The sequence below is a fragment of the Colletotrichum abscissum genome, assembly GCF_030869225.1.
Source record: "Colletotrichum abscissum strain IMI 504890 chromosome Unknown Scaffold_1.1, whole genome shotgun sequence".
NCBI classification, from domain to species: Eukaryota; Fungi; Ascomycota; class Sordariomycetes; order Glomerellales; family Glomerellaceae; genus Colletotrichum; species Colletotrichum abscissum.
In genome coordinates, this window is record NW_026849987.1 from 791,184 (window position 1) to 807,640 (window position 16,457).

At 54.0% G+C, this 16,457-nt stretch overlaps 5 protein-coding genes across 5 annotated transcripts; 2 read left to right on the top strand and 3 right to left on the bottom strand.

Annotated features, from left to right (window-relative positions):
• Positions 1-2,398: 2,398 nt before the first annotated feature.
• Positions 2,399-3,129, top strand: CABS01_00219 (uncharacterized protein; the record flags this gene model as incomplete). Its single annotated transcript, XM_060533601.1, has 2 exons — positions 2,399-2,633; positions 2,735-3,129. The coding sequence occupies 2 exons, from the start codon at positions 2,399-2,401 to the stop codon at positions 3,127-3,129; spliced, it is 630 nt and encodes a 209-aa protein (XP_060406115.1).
• A 663-nt stretch (positions 3,130-3,792) lies between these two features.
• CABS01_00220 (insulin-induced protein) lies at positions 3,793-4,999 on the bottom strand (the record flags this gene model as incomplete). The annotated part of the gene is made up of 2 exons (XM_060533602.1): positions 3,793-4,173; positions 4,229-4,999. 2 exons carry the CDS (start codon positions 4,997-4,999, stop codon positions 3,793-3,795), a joined length of 1,152 nt encoding a protein of 383 aa, XP_060406116.1.
• A 3,220-nt stretch (positions 5,000-8,219) lies between these two features.
• CABS01_00221 (WD domain-containing protein) lies at positions 8,220-9,689 on the bottom strand (the record flags this gene model as incomplete). The annotated part of the gene is made up of 1 exon (XM_060533603.1): positions 8,220-9,689. One exon carries the CDS (start codon positions 9,687-9,689, stop codon positions 8,220-8,222), a length of 1,470 nt encoding a protein of 489 aa, XP_060406117.1.
• A 766-nt stretch (positions 9,690-10,455) lies between these two features.
• On the top strand, positions 10,456-13,747 carry CABS01_00222 (uncharacterized protein; the record flags this gene model as incomplete). Its single annotated transcript, XM_060533604.1, has 3 exons — positions 10,456-11,362; positions 11,411-11,508; positions 11,561-13,747. 3 exons carry the CDS (start codon positions 10,456-10,458, stop codon positions 13,745-13,747), a joined length of 3,192 nt encoding a protein of 1,063 aa, XP_060406118.1.
• A 670-nt stretch (positions 13,748-14,417) lies between these two features.
• On the bottom strand, positions 14,418-16,317 carry CABS01_00223 (amino acid permease; the record flags this gene model as incomplete). The annotated part of the gene is made up of 5 exons (XM_060533605.1): positions 14,418-14,654; positions 14,723-15,761; positions 15,826-15,953; positions 16,010-16,080; positions 16,146-16,317. The coding sequence occupies 5 exons, from the start codon at positions 16,315-16,317 to the stop codon at positions 14,418-14,420; spliced, it is 1,647 nt and encodes a 548-aa protein (XP_060406119.1).
• Positions 16,318-16,457: the final 140 nt, after the last annotated feature.

Sequence of the window (16,457 nt, forward strand, 5' to 3'; positions counted from 1 at the left end):
CTCTCGTATGTCGTGGGAAAAGATTCAGTAACCGTAAATCTGCAAGGGACTCTCCATCTCCCCAAACCGTCCAACCAACAATTTCCGAAAGGCCAAAACCCGAAATACCACTGTGGCCGGCAACTTGCGAGTACAACTGCCACACCGCAAAATAATACCACGTACCTAGGTATTCGTAGCCAGATCTCGATGCGGACGAGACCCAGGACCCTGACATCAGCAAGCATGGCCATTCACCACGCTTCATCCATGCCGACAAGTACCGCGACTTCGCGAGTACCGCTGGGCGGACGCCTCTGTCTCTCATCAGGGAAACTGGAGGCAACAATGTGCCTGTGGCCCGTATTCCCACACAAAACTGCGTTTTTTCCTCCCACCTCGATGCTTGAGTCGGACGAAGATGAGCCTTCTGGAAAGTGATCGCAACTGCTTTTAACGATCCCGCTCCGTTCTATTGTGGCCGGCAATCGGCGCTAGCGCCTGCACGTACCCAAGACAGCGCAAACATGCCCGGGCAAGCCAGGGTCCAGCGTTTTTTCCAGCGCCTTGTTCGCTGCCGCGCCCACTCAGATGCAGCTCAGCTTCTCAGATCCAGTGCGTCATGACACTTTGGCTACTTTTCGCCCCTGCCTTGCACGCCCGCTGCTTTCTGTACCTCTCGCTCAACATTGAAGTTCTGGACTTGTTGGCTATTTTCTTCTCGGCAATCTAGGCAATAAGTCGCCCTATTAGGTCTGAGAAGCGCAGAACTGACTTATCCTTCGGGCGACCGTGTCTCGGATGTCTCCCTCTCAGTCTCATGAGCATCTGCAACATGACTTTTTGCCCAACTCGGTTTCAGCTCTGGCAAGTCCTCATTGGCCCTAGACCTAGTCCTCGATTCCCAAAAATTCCTAGTCCTGGTCCTGCTTACTAGTCGTCAGCCTCGGGTCTTGACTCTTGACTGATCGCAGCTAGACAATGGGGCTGCTCATCGCTCACGAAGCCTAACAAATGTGAGTAGTGCCCCGAACAACTAGCCTCTTTGGTCGAAGAACGCAGACAGCAGGATCTCGATTCAGCCTTGCTCAAGCAATGTAGTGGCGTAAAGTCATGAGGCTACTCACATACCGCTCGCTTCCTGCGCACTAGCCAGCTGTTGAGCTTTTCTGCGGTTGCTACTCTGCAAGCCGGTCTTGCGCCTGTCCCTGGCCACAGACGTCTTGCGTGGCCGTTGCCGCCGCCAGCCATCTTCACCTCACAGATAGTCAATGTTGCCGGGACCGCGGAGCCTGACTTGCCAGTACTAAGTGCATGTTAGACGCGCTACTACCTTACGAGGCAACGAGAGTCGTTTGATGGCTCGAGTTCGACTCTAGAGTAGCGCAATTCGCACTACACCTATGCCCGGAATAGAAGTGCGAGGCGAAAATCTATCGAGTATCACATCCTTCAACTGTTCCGCAGTTTTAGCTTCTCATTGGGCGTTGTCGACTAAAATCCTCAGCCACTGGGGATAATATATGTGACAAGTAATCACTATCACTGCGGGCGTAAGTTGCTGTAAGACTACTATTGTTACACCACAAACTTTCATCTCCTTGGTCGGAAAATCTGCATAGCTCGGCCAGAAGAGAACAATGTCTCGGTACCATGAGAGAAAAAGAGAAGTACCAAGGCATGCACGAACTAGGCGCCGAGGTTCTCTAAGAAATTGGGAACCAGTCGGCTTCGTGGCTAATACCATGTTGCATATACTGTATGATGTTAGTCTCTGTGTAACCACGCAACCTACCTTACCTTTCTTGTCTGTAACGAGATCGTCATATGGACTCAGCAACTGAGCTTCCAGTTTCAGAGCAGATCTTCGGTTCTGTACCAGCCATTTGACCCCATGTTTGCCCATCAACCCCTCGAACCCCTCCATTCTACCCATCTCAAGGGTAGATGCCGCCATTTGAACCCCACTCGCTATTCTTCCCCTCATCAGCCAAAAAAACGCAACCTAATTCGAGTTGAAGCTGTGGCTTTCTTCTGCCTTTTGGTTGCCCAGCCGAGTCTGTGCGATTGGAAAACATGCCACAATAACGCGGCAACGCGTTCCAAACCCTTGCTTACCCTCACCGACAACTCACAGAAGAGGAAACTTTCCATGTGACAGTTTGTTGACATTGAGGAAGCTTTCGGAGGATTTTTCCTCCCAATTCTCTCCCACTTCTTCTTTTCTTTACTCTACCAATTGACCGACATTTGCGGACTCTAGTATCTTTGCTATAGCTTTCTATCCAAAGCCAAGTCTGGAACTCTCATATTCAACAGCTTTACTTATCCTACACCGCAGCTCTTCTCCTCCCGCTTGCTTCGCTTTCCACATCAGCGTTGAACATACTTCCCCCTACGTCTTCCCTATCTACCCATCATGTCTTCCCTCAGCCTCCCCTCCCCCGAGCACCGCGCCAAAATCATTGAAAAGTTCACGGAGCTCATCGACGCCATCGAGGCCCACCCGGCCTGGAGCCCGCCGAACCCCCACAAGGGTCTTTTCCACGTCTGGGACTATGTCAACCGCTCCCGGTACATCATGACGGAGCTCGACCACATCCGCGACGGCGAGCCCGTGCGGTATCCGGAGCAGATCCCTCAGCAAGATATCGGTTAGGACCATTTTTGTTTGTTGAAATGCCATGACGCCCGCCTCCAGTCCCTGCACGTGTTGTCCCTTTTCTTGTCGACCTTTAATTGAGGTCGGAAAGAGATGTATTGTCGGACCCCGTACCCGAGCCCACCCCCCCCCCCCCCCTCCGAGCGGCGCAAGTGCGCGCGCGCGGGGACCAGGCCGGCGGCACGGAGAAGTTGGAGTGTGGGAGGAGTACGGAAACGGATAAGGAGGAGGGGGGGGGGGGACCAAGAAAAAAAGAGGAGCCCGAATCGCTGACATGGAGAGTAACACTCCCAGGCGTACCAGGTCGCAGCGGCCCCGACGCAGCCGCCGAGTCCTTTGTCGACGTCTGCGGCCGATCGGCGACGGTCAACGAAATGATTGCCAACCCGAAGCTGCTCACCATGATTGGTCTCCCGCAGGTGGATTACGGCAACGATATTGCTTCGAGATCGCAGGCGGTTGTCGATGTCTTGAAGCAGGCTATCTGAAAGAAAAGAAAAACAAAAACGGTGGTATGGACTTGGAAGAAGGAAAGGGGTTACATCGTCGACACACATTGAAAAGGCAAAAAGAAGCGAAAGAGATTGATTTGACATTGGCCGGGTTTGCCGTCAAGAAGCTTGAAAATATTGGGAAAAATTGAAATTACTGCAATTAGAGGCAAATGCGGGAAAAGTAGAAGGATACACCAAACAGTGAGACGAAGAGCCCACTTCAGAGGAATACTGCAGTCAAACCTGACTGGTACGAAGTCGGCTTCATACACGTTGGAAAATGATACATCGAGATCAGATGGCTTATTCACTCTTTTTTCTGTGCATTCGACGGACGACAGGATGGATGATGGCAGCATCAGTGTGATGATATGAGTTGGAATCCTAGTGTCGTGGTCTCAAACACGAAAAGGTGCACCGGGGCAATGCATGGTTTATTACCAGCGACAGCCGCTTAGCAAAGCAGCATTTCTCGACGCTGGGAATATCATTACGCTATTTATACCAAATACAGTTCAGAATACACCCCTGGAATGGATATTCGTATCCATACGGATATGCCCCCTTTTAACCGATTCCAACCTTTCCAAGAATACAAAGCTTAGGAAACACTCATGACCCGAAATGATACAGTTTCCATCATGACAGACGATCTTGTCATCTGGTACCAGCCCATCGGCCACGCGCAGACGCCGACTTGTTCAACGCCAATCGTCTGCCAATGTTGCCAAAGCAAACGCAGCTGCAGAACAAAACACTGAGCATCCAAATGCCCGTCTCAATAGTTTCTTGGCTGGCGAGCCCACCGAGAGCGATGGGCTCCGAGTAGGCCCGCTCCGACTCGTTCCGGTAGGTCAGAGATGATGGTGTAGGCATCACATCTGGGTTGATGCCGAGGAGTACAGCCGATCCCGCCAAGCCCACAGCGGCCGAAAGCAGAAACCCAGGTTTCGAACGGTCGATCAAATACCACAGAAACGGGTTAACCAGCGCCAAAGTGAGAGACACCTGGAGGGTAGATGCCCAGGGAAGTTTTCGCTGCCCATTGTTAATTTTTCCAATTCGAAACTCACTTACACACGGATACACTTACAATGGCGAATACAATGCCAACAAAAGCGCCTATGCTGCGGACAACCACAGCCCAGTCCTTTACAGGGCTGACATCTTCTGGTGGTGGGCTGCCGTTCGTCTCCTCCAAAACTACCTCCTCCTTTCCAAACGTATCCTCCCATACGCCATCGAACCAAGGGAGGAGGCCGCCTAGGCCAACGCCAGACAAGCCCCATAATGTAAGATACTGCCAGTCATAGCCGGGCTTCATCATACTGTCGACCTGGAACGATGAGAATCTGTGCTCATTTTGCAACCTCGTGACCATTAGTCCGTATCCCATACCAATCACAAAGAGAAGTGCAATGCGGGACAGGTTGAACAGGGCCGTGGTTGTTGTTGAGGGAGGCGGAGTCTTCGCTCCACTTCGATACGAGGGCCGGCGACGCAACAGATTGGAGCGATCCTTCATGAGCTCGAATGTGGTGTCGTCAACATTGTCCCTCTTGATAGGTGTTTGCGCACCAGTACCCCAGGGGGTATCCGGCTCATCTCGCGAGTCTCTGCCGTATGTGGTTGGCGAGTAGATCCCAAACAGCGTCGATGCGGTCATGTTAAGTACCGACTGGGCGCGAGGTATGGAGCCGGACTCTGAAGACGTTGTTTGGGCATTGTGCAGTCTCGACAAATCGAATTCAGGGTTCGGACTGGGGGAAGACGAGTTGTCTTCTGGAGGAGTCGGAGCAATGTGATTTAGTTCGAAGGGACGGCGAGGGATAGGCCTTATAAGACGGGGGCCGTCGTCGGACATGTTTGTAGTTCGTGGAGTAGCGGGGAAGAGAGGGAGGCGTTGGAGACTATAGGACACAATCAGTCAGAGAGCTAGTCGGCGAGAGGGTGTAGGGCTCAATTATGTGCTCACAATAAAAGCGAGGGTGCAGGCTCGGGCTCCGGATGGCAGCGAGGTTCAATGTCTACGTATAAGAGTGCCCAGACGGTCCCCGCATTCGACTGTGTGGAAGGTGTTGTTGTCGTCACAGGTTAAGTTCAGACGAGGAGGCAAGTGTCTCGCCTCACGTGGGCTATGGAGTTTGCCTTGAGCTAAGATGATGAGAAATTCGGACGAACAGAGGTAGGTCGAGGAAGATTGGAAGAGTCGAGGTTGTGTAGTACTATAAGCAGCCAGGGTCGTATATTTTGTTGGGAAATACGACGGCTGAGCGTGGCGCGTGAGAGGTCTAGGTTGAGTTGGCTCGGAGGAGCTGATGCAAGACAACCCTGCCACAGGATGTCGTGGGAGTTGGCGGTGGGTGGAGTGGAGGGACGGCGGAGAGAGGAAAGAACCAATGTGCCTGTATCGGGGAAAGAAAGCAGTCGAGACGACCAGCTATAAACAGACGGGAGTGACGAAAATGGGCACAAGGCGGTAGGTTAGGGTGACGGGAGTGAAGGAGGCGGCGACGGCGGCATCATCTCTTAGAGGTCAGTTCGCTGTGGCTTGCTGGCGTCCGTGGCAGACGAGAGTAAGCAAGGCGTGAGGGTCTGTTCTTAGCGGCCGTGAGTCTGCCGCATGTAAGGTCGGTAGGAATACTGGCGTGTTTCTTTATGCGCGTCTCTGGTCCGGGACGACGACGGCTACGACCAAGGACGAGACACGAACGGTAAAACAGATGCGGGCAACAGACGAGAAGAGGGGAATCACAGCGTGATGGTGGTGTGGTCTCTGCGTTGTGTGGCTTAGTGAATAAACAGCAACGGACAAGCAGGTTGGAAGAGGTTGCATGGGAGTTACGAGCAGGAGAGAAAAGTGAGAAGAGGGGAGTGGAGGTGACTGGGAAAATAGAGTAATATTCACATGTCTGGACTTTTCACATTTGGCATTGAGGTGCCTATTTTGCAGGGACGAAGTACATTTTATTTGGAGTGCGGATACTCGTTCTGTAGGTTGTAAATGTATATTCGTACCTTGCCTCGTACCTGGGGTACTTTCGGAGGGAGTACCTTAGCTATGGAGACCTACCCATGTCTTTGCGGCTTGCCTGTACCGCAACATACATACCTCTCTGTTCTGCATCCATACCTACCTACGGCATTTTAGTCACCTCCAACGTGTGAGGCTTGCATTGCCTTCTCCTCTCTGGAATCTGCATGCATATGCACCTCACCTGCCGTTGACTGGATCGCCGTTGCAATCGTTGATAGTGTACATTACACTGAGGTGGTGCTGATGCTGATATGCTGCGTGACCACAGTGACCAAACGGACTGGAGACCGGAAGGTAGCTTGCCAAAAAATTCTGCAGTTTTTACACACACCTTTTCGTACCTGCACACAATTAAACAGTCTTTCCCCCCGCTGTTGAGCATTGGCATCCCTCGGATTGGTGAGCAGCGAAAAGAAGCATGCCCGGGCGTATGAGCCGGGAAGCTAGGGGACTCCAGGTCCGCCAAGCCCCAACTGCGTGCAAAAGCTGTGTGTCCTAGTGGAGCCACATGACTGGGTGCAAGGAGCGTGCAGCAGGCGCGGAAGGTCCCCTCGACACCAGAATTGGGCTCTTGAAATGACATTCTTGACCTGCTGATTCGCCGCTACCCCACACTCTGCTAGCCCGTCACCCCGTTTCGCAGGCGCACCAAGCTACACCACAGCGCTGATCGCTCCCGGCCAGCCAGACCGGTACACAAAGTGGAAGCGGCTGACCGCGTTTCTTTCCCCTCCAGTGCCTCCAAAACCCACCGGTGCGATCCCGTGACAGTACCAGCTAGCTCTCCGCTCTTTCCTTCACCTGAGAACTGGACTTCCTCTCCACACTGTCCTGGCATAGTCTACCACAGTATGTACTTGGTAAGAGCCGCGAGAACACCCTTGCAAGCGTGACCGAACGCCACCCTTACCTCCCTGCCAGCTTAGCTAATGCTTGGTACTCCGCGTGAAGAGGGGCTATTGACCGTTTCCGAGCAGTCCGCGTATTCAGACATGTTCCTTGATCAAATTCCAGGAGAACGAAGGGGGGATACAATGAAGATGAAAAGTCGCAAGTTTGAGTCATGACTAAGACGCAATTGTTAGACTTAAGCCCAGCAGGACTCTCAATCAGGGCAAGGTAGGTACCGAAGGTCCAAAGGGGCCCAGGGGGGGGGGGGGGGGGGGAGGGGAGGGGGGCGGAGAGGGGGAAAAAGGGAAAATATAAGGGGTAAGTGTGGTTGTAGAGAAAGGACCAATTTGTTGACAAAACCCCGAACAGGGCCTGAAACAGGGGGGGGGAGGAGGGCGGAGGCGAGGGGGGGGGGGGGGGGGGGGGGGGGGGGAGCGGGAAGACGGCGATAGCCTTGCTTCCCGTGGACCGTCGGGGTCTAATGTCTTGCCGGCTATCAACCCTCGTGCCATTTCGAGTCACCATTTTCAGAGACACAGACAAGAAATCCGAGTTATATCACCCGTTACTCAGACGTTGCACGCTCGAAGCCACGCCTGTGAAGAAAACTTTGAACACGACACTTGACACGCGTGGTATTCCTTACTTTCTCGTGTCTCTAGATTCGGCACATGTCTTGTCAATTCCGCCCATTCCCCATATTACACTAATTAAAGTAGTCAGCCCGTTCTGCAAATATCTCGGACTTCTTAGCCTACCACGCCCTCATGGTCCATCACCACCAAACTTTGATCTGAAGCCGTAGTCAAGATCAAACCCTCGGACCTTCAACCCATCGAGGCCGTCGACGCACCTCCGCAGTAGTTGTAAACGCCCGTGCCAAAGAACAGAACTGGGGATTGGCATGCAATCTGCAGACTAATACGAGACACGTTTGATGCCGATCAGCGGATTGCCGCACAGGCCAGTTTGAGAAACCAACGACCCGACGCCTGGTAACGGTAAGTCGGAGCCGTCTCTCCGACCGCCGTTTGAAATCCACACTCCTCTTCGGTCGGAATGGACCTCTACAATGCCCGAGGGGCTGGAATCGACGCGATAATTGCTGTCACACGGATATCTTGGATTATCATTGCTATTGCACAGTTGCTGTAGTTTACTCTTCATCGTCGTCATCCTCAGACTCGTCAGAATCCTCATCCACCTCGTCCTCGCTCTCCTCCACTCCCTCTGGCCGAGGGATCATCGTGAATGCCGCTACGCATGTGATGCGGTTGTTTGTGCTGTAAGTTCCCAACAATTTGCCAGCCTTCTCGCCCTTCCCGGCGGCGAGTTCCTTTGCGCCAATCTTCCAGACTCGCAACTTGCCATCACTGCTGCCAGCAACCACCAGCAGTGCCGTGGAATCACCCTCCTGGATTTGCAGAATGGCTGTGTCTTTGATGCGGCCAACAACACCGTCGTCCTTGCCCCCGATCTGAGCGACCAACTTGGCGCTCGACAGGGTCTTGTCTTCTGATTCGGGCTTCTTCAAGTCGCCAGCCTTGGTAGAGAAGAACAAGACCCGTCCATCCTCGGTGCACACCGTCAATAGGCTTGACTCGGATTCGCCGTCGACGGTGATGTAGGAGAGGTCGTGAATCTTTGTCCGCGTGTCGGGCATGACACGGCATTTGGGGACACTGTCCATGCCAAAGACGATAACGTCTCGGTCGAACCCAACCGCGAATTCGTCCTCATCCTCTGTCTTTCCCCAAACTACTCTCCGTCCCTCTCCCGTAGAATGTCTTCCTTCTCCAACCTCCTGCAACATGCTGCGATTGAAGTTCAGGACACCGGCCTTCTTGCCAGTGACAAGATTCCACAGTCGCATACACCGCTCGCCCTTGCTGACGCTGATCATCAACTTCATGCTGGGGTGAATGGCGAAGTCGTTGACACCGGATGGCGCGCCGCCAAAGGGCGCGGTGTCACCGCTGGGTCTGCCCGAGGCCTGGGCTATCGGTGCCTTGATAGTCGACAAGACGGACCAATCCCTCGTTCTCGCGACGGCAATTGTGGAATCCTCGCTCGAGGAAAGCAGCTTCGATCGGGTGGGGAATGATAGCTTGGTGATGCTCGACGAGTGGTGTAGTAACGTTCCCAGTTCTCTGTTCTTGGGGTTCTCGAGAATAGGGCGAGCGGAGACGGCGGAGAGGGCGTCCTGGTTCTTGCGGTTCGGGGGATGCGCCGAAAGGTTGTAGAGGTTGATGCGCTCGTCGGTGCCGCCAGACGCCAAAAGGACCTTCTGGCCTTGGCCGGGGATGGGTGCTGAGAGAGGGGATAGGGCGATGCAGCGGATGGCCGAGGTGTGCGCAGAGAATAGGAAAGTGTCAGCGAACTCGACCTTACCCTCTGGCTTGACTGTCGCAGTAACGCCATGGAGAACTCGGTCGTAGGAGCCGGTGACAATCTGTATCGTCACCTCTTCGGCGGGGCCCGTCACAGTTGTTGATTTCTTCGCCTTAGACGCCTTTGACGGCTTAGAGATAGAGCCATTGGTGCTTGCTTTGGTCTTCTTCGAGGGTGCTGCCTTGGATGCGGGAGTCGCATCCACGATCTCGACTCTCTTTCTTTTGGTAACCATTTTGATTATCTTCGTCGTCGTTCCGTTGGGCCTGCGTAAGTTTTCTAGCGTGCAAGATCAGATTAAAAAAGTTGCAGCTCTGCAGCGCAAAGCGGCTCGAGACCCAGGCAAGGACCAAAAAAAATTATCGAATCGATAAATTATCTTATCGTTATCTGATATCGATAAGACGACATGGGTAAGATGGAAGTAGCTGAATCTACCCCACCAACGAACTTGGATCTCTGCCTGAACGTTTACGGGATCAGACGAGCCTCACACTTGGTGCCGCCTGGCATGCCTCTCTGGCCCAGCTGCTCAGCCAATGACAACATGTCCGGTGCATTTACCCGACACTTCCCCGACTGCATTGCGAAACATGGAACAGGGTGTGCCAGTGTCTTGGTTACTTCCCAAGGCCTTAATGCCAGCGCTCCACCACTAACAGCGACCGAGGGACACTCCATACCTGCGAACTACGCACTACGCATGTCCAAGTTCAGGTCCAGCTGAATGGCAACCTAGAACCAACTCCTCCAAGACACCAATATACACCATCGATACCATCGGCACCTAAGAATGGCTTAATTGTTCCTTGCTCGGGTCGCAAACGCTCGTCAATGTCACTTTCGCTCTTCTGTTACTCCCGTGCTTTCTCACCGTCCAGCATCTCACCGACCTCGACCTCAACCTCCTCCCGCTGACCCACGACATCCTCGGCCTGGCTGAATCCTCCGAACGGCCACATTAACTACCGACAACACTTTTTCGAAGCCATCTGGCCGACATGGCATCCTACGGCCATCATATGCCCGCTGCGGCTCCTCGAGCTGCTCACCCTGCCACCTATGGCGCCCCAATGCCTGCCTCTGTGGCCGCGGCGCCTGCCGGCACCTTCACGCCCGGAACGAAGATACAGGTCGGAGGTCACAGGGTAGTAATCCAGAAATACCTATCCGAGGGAGGCTTCGCACACGTTTATCTGGTAAAGCTTCCGAAAGCTGTCGATGGCACCGACATGGCTGTCTTGAAAAGAGTCGCCGTTCCCGATAAGGAGGCTCTGCGCAGCATGCGAATCGAGGTCGAGACTATGAAGAGGCTCAAGGGCCATCGCCCTATCGTCACATACATCGATTCCCATGCATCTGAAATGCGAGGAGGGGGATACGAGGTGTTTCTACTCATGGAATTCTGCAATGGAGGCGGACTCATCGACTTCATGAACACCCGTTTACAACACCGCTTGACCGAACCCGAGATCCTCCACATTTTTACCGATATAACAGAAGGTGTCGCCTGTATGCACTACCTCAAGCCACCGCTACTTCATCGGGACTTGAAAGTCGAAAACGTTTTGATCCTGAGCAATGGTTCACAGAAGCGTTTCAAGCTTTGCGATTTTGGATCTGCTGCTCCGCCGAAACCCGCGCCCCAGACCGTTGTCGAATGCAGACTTCTAGACGAGGATGTGCAGAAGCATACCACCATGCAGTACAGAAGTCCAGAGATGGTTGACGTCTACCGAAAACAGCCCATCGACGAGAAGTCGGATATTTGGGCTTTGGGCGTTCTCTTGTATAAGTTGTGCTACTATACAACACCTTTCGAGGACCAGGGACAGCTGGCCATTCTTAACGCGAGCTTCAAGTATCCCAGCTACCCTGTATTCTCAGACCGGCTGAAGAAACTTATTGGTGAGTAATAAGAGACACTGGCCACGTCATGATAACTAACAGAAGTAGCATCCATGCTGCGCGAGAGTCCTCAGGCAAGACCAAACATCTACCAGGTCCTCCGTGAGGGATGTGCGATGCAAGGACGTGATGTTCCGATTCATGATGTAGGAACCTTGTTTCACAGGCATCATGGCCATGTGACTGACATTTGCACAGATCTATGCCGGAAAGCAGCCCTCAACTCAACAGAGCAGACCCTCTGCTACGGAGAAGCCCCAACAAAAAGTCGGCGCCGTCTTCTCCCCGCCTGCTCAGCAGCAGGAGGCCATTCCCGATATTGTTCCTATGAGAAGAGGAAGGCTGCCGGCCGCTAACCAACAACCTCAGCCTTCCCAGGCGGCTAAACCAAGCCCGTCTCCTATGAGAGTGACAAACGGAGACCCTTTTGCCGCTCTAGATGCGCCCGCTACCAGTGCTGCGGCGGCGGCGCCATCCGCAGCTATGGCGGGGGATGTGGATGAATTTGCGTCTAGATTCCCGCCCGTTGATCAATTCTCCATCCTCCACGAGCATGGTACAAAGTTCAACTTCGACTCCCATACACCGCCCCCAGCACAGCAGCAGAGAGTCCCGGTCCCGAGGTCTGCCGACAGGTCGGCGGATCAGTTCCCGACATCCCATTCCCCGCCGAAGCACCAAGAACAGGCCAGACCGAGAACTGTCGCACCGGCAGTCACTGCTTCCTACCCGCCGCCAACGGTCAAGTCGCCTCCCCCAGGTACGGTGGGACTCACCAAGACAGCATCTGCTCCTCCAAAGCCAACGGAGATGAGTAGAGCGCACGCCATCATTAATAAGAACCCAGAACTGCAGGCGATCTCTTCACAGACCAAGCCGCAGTATCAGCCTCAGCCACAGCCGTCGAGATATGTGTCAACTGGGACAATGACAGCTTCACCTCCACCTGAACACAAGCCTCCGCAAGCGATGCCCGTGTGGAAGGTACCTGCGACAGATCATCACCGGTCTACGAGCCTTCCCCGTCAGCAAGACCAGGCTCTACCGTTGCGCCCAGGGAACGAAGAGGGGTCGCTGCCTCGCGCTCCCTCATATCAGCTGCGCCCAACGCATGTGCGACATCCATCATCTTCTCGACCGTCGCTTGAAGGAGGTCGGCCAAGTATGGAGCTGCTCGATGCGAGTGCCCAGTCGAGAAGATCCATTGACGGACGCCCGCGCCCCGTAAGCACTCATTTAGAATCAAATCTAGATTTTCTGCGAGAGAAAGAAGGCTCCTCGAAGCCTCTTCCTTCTCCCGGTCTCATGTCCCCCAAGTTCCCCGAGAGGGTGCCATCTCCTGCAGTAGCAGAGCCGGAAGAGGAAGCCCCTATCGAGTCCAATGTGGACTTCCTGCGCAGTATGGAAGAGTCAGACTCGAAGAAGCGAGACTGGCACTCCAAGCATGGCAAACGCGGAAGTCTTAGCTCTTTATCCGGTACGAAGAGTATGTTTGCTGGCAAATTTGGAGATGCATTCAAACGTTTCGAGGGAAACCAAGCACCACCACCGGCTCGGACTCCGTCGCCACTCAAGCAGCTCGAGCGGGGTAGTGCATTGGACCCCATTGAGGGATCGGAAGCCACCGATGGCCGAACCGATGATGGTAAAGGCCTGGAGGAGACTGAGGATATGACACCGGCAATGAGACGTGAGGTGGAGCGTTTGCGCCTTGAAGAGGAAGAACGTCGTGTTGAAGCGGCTGCAGCGGAATATCGCCAAAGATTCACCAACCAAGCACCAGGTTCCGGCGGTCCCGGATCGCTGCCAAAGAGCATAGGAGGCGTCTCTCGGGCTGTCAGTATCCAAAACAGGGTTCAAAATCTGCTAAGTGAGGGCCAGAAGTCTTCAGTCCAAGTTCCGCGCACTGCTCAGGGGTACGGCATCTACACAGACACATCCTCGCCCACTAGCAGGGACAAGCAGCTTCCCGATATCCCTAGGAAGCCAGTGGGCGGCGCCAAACCTCGCCCCATGACGCCGTCAAACTCCTCAGATGTGATGGTTAACAAAGTACGGCCCTCCGCAAACGAGCCGGTTCCAACACCCGGACGGTCTACACCGGGGCCAAGGCCAGTTGCACCTCGGAAGCCAATGCACCTGAATAGCTTGCCGACCGGTGGTAGACCAGGCTCGCCGCCGAAGCAGCCCCACCCTTCGCAATCTATGTCTTCTGAGCATCTCGTAGGCGTGGGACTGCCCGGACGACCGGTGTTGGAGATGTCTGCCAAGGAGAAGGATGACTACGTTCAGGATTTCTCAAAGCGTTTCCCTAGCTTGGGCTCGATCGAGATGGTGGAGAGAGATCTCGCGGCGGAGGCGGGCGAGCAGCGAACTAGTAGATAGAGAGGCTTGGTTTAGCTGGTTACAACATCTGCCAGGCCGTTATAGAGACGGAGATGGTTTTGGCTCTTTAGAATTGAATGTACACACTGGCCAAGCGAGCGCATGGATCGCCACGATTCCTGGATTTTATCTTTCATGGCGCGAACAGCGCTGTGCTGAGTCGAGGCCCCCTCCCTTCCAATAGAGCACTTTCTTGTACATATGATTGCTGGAGACGTCTCATAGTTGAAGAAAACAGTTGCATCATGACTCTTGGCCCCAATATTTGTTTGCTTTTACGTCCGTTCCCTTGCACGTGAATTCTCCGGCAGGGCGTCAACTGTCGGTGTAGCCCTGAGACCTTTGTACAATTCTGGGGAGTGAGGCTCAACGTCATACCGTGTCCCTTTTGTACTGAATTATTCTGATCAAGAACTTTTCAAGTCATGCAGATAACTGTTCACAGAGATAACTTGGACGATCTTTTAAAAGTAAAAATTCAACATTGGTATCTTTAAGGTATAATAATGACGTCTCCCATCCTCAAAGCAGTACTTTTCTAGTGTTTGTACGCTCTATGCAAAGTTTCGCCTCCTTTTCAAATATCCCACAACCATGCTTTATCTACAAGCCACCTCTCCAACATAGGAGAGGAGCAACTTGTGCCATCTCTTGGATGTGTTACACCCGTCTAGAACAAGGCACGAGCCACCCGCTTGGGGAGGTTGGCCCAGGTCTTGACTTCCGCGGGCTCGTCGGAGGGGTCGGCGAGGACGACGCCTGACTTGAGGTCGACCTCGCGGAGGGGCACGTAGAGGCGCCAGTCGCGGGAGATAAGCTTCCAGAGGAGATAGAGGAAGAGAACGATCGGGGCGGCGAGGTAGGCCTGGAAGAAGGCCGTGGCATCGGGCTGTGCGTTGGGAGAGGGCTGTAATAAGGAGAACGTTAGCAATGTGATTCATGGCAAAGGTTTTGGGAAAGAGAAGGAAAACTTACGTAGAGAGCATTGTAGAAGGTGGCGATGAGGCAGATGATGTTGAGGAACAGGCCGACGGCGCTGCCCCAGACGCCCCAGGGATTCTTGTAGGGGATCTGGTCGAGGGTGAATCCCTGGACCTTCCAGGCCATGCGCATGCGGACGTGGGCCAGGCAGATGGAGCCCCAAACGAAGAAGTAGGAGAGACCAGAGAGAGCGAGGAGCCAGCCGAAGACGGTGCTGCTGTCGGCGGACTCTCCGATGAAGGCGAGGAGACCAAAGGCGATCTGGATCAGGACGCACCAGAGGGGACGGCCCTGCTTGTCGACGTAGGCGAGGAAGCGAGGAGCCATGCCGCGCTCGGCCATGGCCTGCATCGTGCGGGTGGAACCGAAAGTGCAGCTGTTGGCAACGGAGATGACGGCAATGGTAATGACGGCGTTGAAGATGGAGGGAAGGACCTTGATGCCGGCATCCTGGATGGCAAGGACGAAGGGGGAGGCCTTGGTGTTGGCGCCGGAGGAACCCAAGAGGCGGGGGTCGTTGGCCGGGACAATGAGGCCAAGGATGAAGAGGTTGACAATGTAGAAGAATGCAATACGCCAGAAGACCTGCTTGCTAGCCATGGGGATGGCCTTGCGCGGGTTGTCGGACTCAGCGGCAGCAAGACCGACGAGCTCAGTACCACCGAAGGCGAAAGCAGCAACAACAAAGACACCAGCAAAACCGTTGAAGCCGTTCTGGAACGCACCAGGGTCGTGCCAGTACTTGGCACCGAGGTAGCCCTTGTCGCCGACGCCACCGCAGTTGATGACGATACCGAGGATGATGAAGCCGATGCAGGCGGCAATCTTGATAAGACTGAGAACGAATTCGACCTCTCCGTATCCGCGGACGCCGAAGATTTGGATAATGCCGAGAACGACGAGGAAGACAGCAACCCAGATGCCCATGTTGAGGTCATCGCGCCAGAACTTGATGGTGATACTGGCGGCAACGAGTTCGAAGGGCAATACGGTCAACCAAGCGATAGCATAATCCCAACCCATGGCAAAACCCCTGGTGTACATGTTAGAAAAAGCGCCTTCCGGGTCGGCTAACGAGGCGATGTGTGTATACTCACCAGGAAGGGTCGACGAATCGGCAGACGTATGTGTAGAAGGCACCGTTAACGGGATACAAGACAGCCATCTCAGCGAGGGCCTGGGTAGTAAGCATCAACATGAATCCGACAATCATGTAACCGATAATCTATCATTCCTTTCGTCAGTCTTGAAATTTCCAATGCACTGTCGATGACCTCTTACCAAGGCGGCAGGGCCACCACTTCGAAGAGCACCACCAGAACCGACGAAAAGACCGGCACCAATAGCACCGCCTGCAGTACAGAGTCAGTAAAACTGCGAGGGCCCGAGAAGAACAAGGGAGTATGGTGAAGCTTACCGATGGCGATCATCTGCATGTGTCTATTCTTCAGGTTTCGCTGGAGGGGCTCGCCCTTTGTGACAACTCCAACCTCCTCATCGTGAGATCCCCCGTAGCTGCCATTGCTGTTCACAACAGGGTCCTTGGTGTAGTGCTTGTCGTCATCGACAACAGTAGGTTGGTGCGACATCTTGAGGACTGATACCAAGTGAATCTGGCTCCTCGAGCTCGTTGTTGGTTTTGGAGAGAAACGAGGTAACGAAGAATGCAACCTATACAGCGAGGGTTGGCGCCAAGAGGCCCCGGTATATATACACACAGAATAGCAAG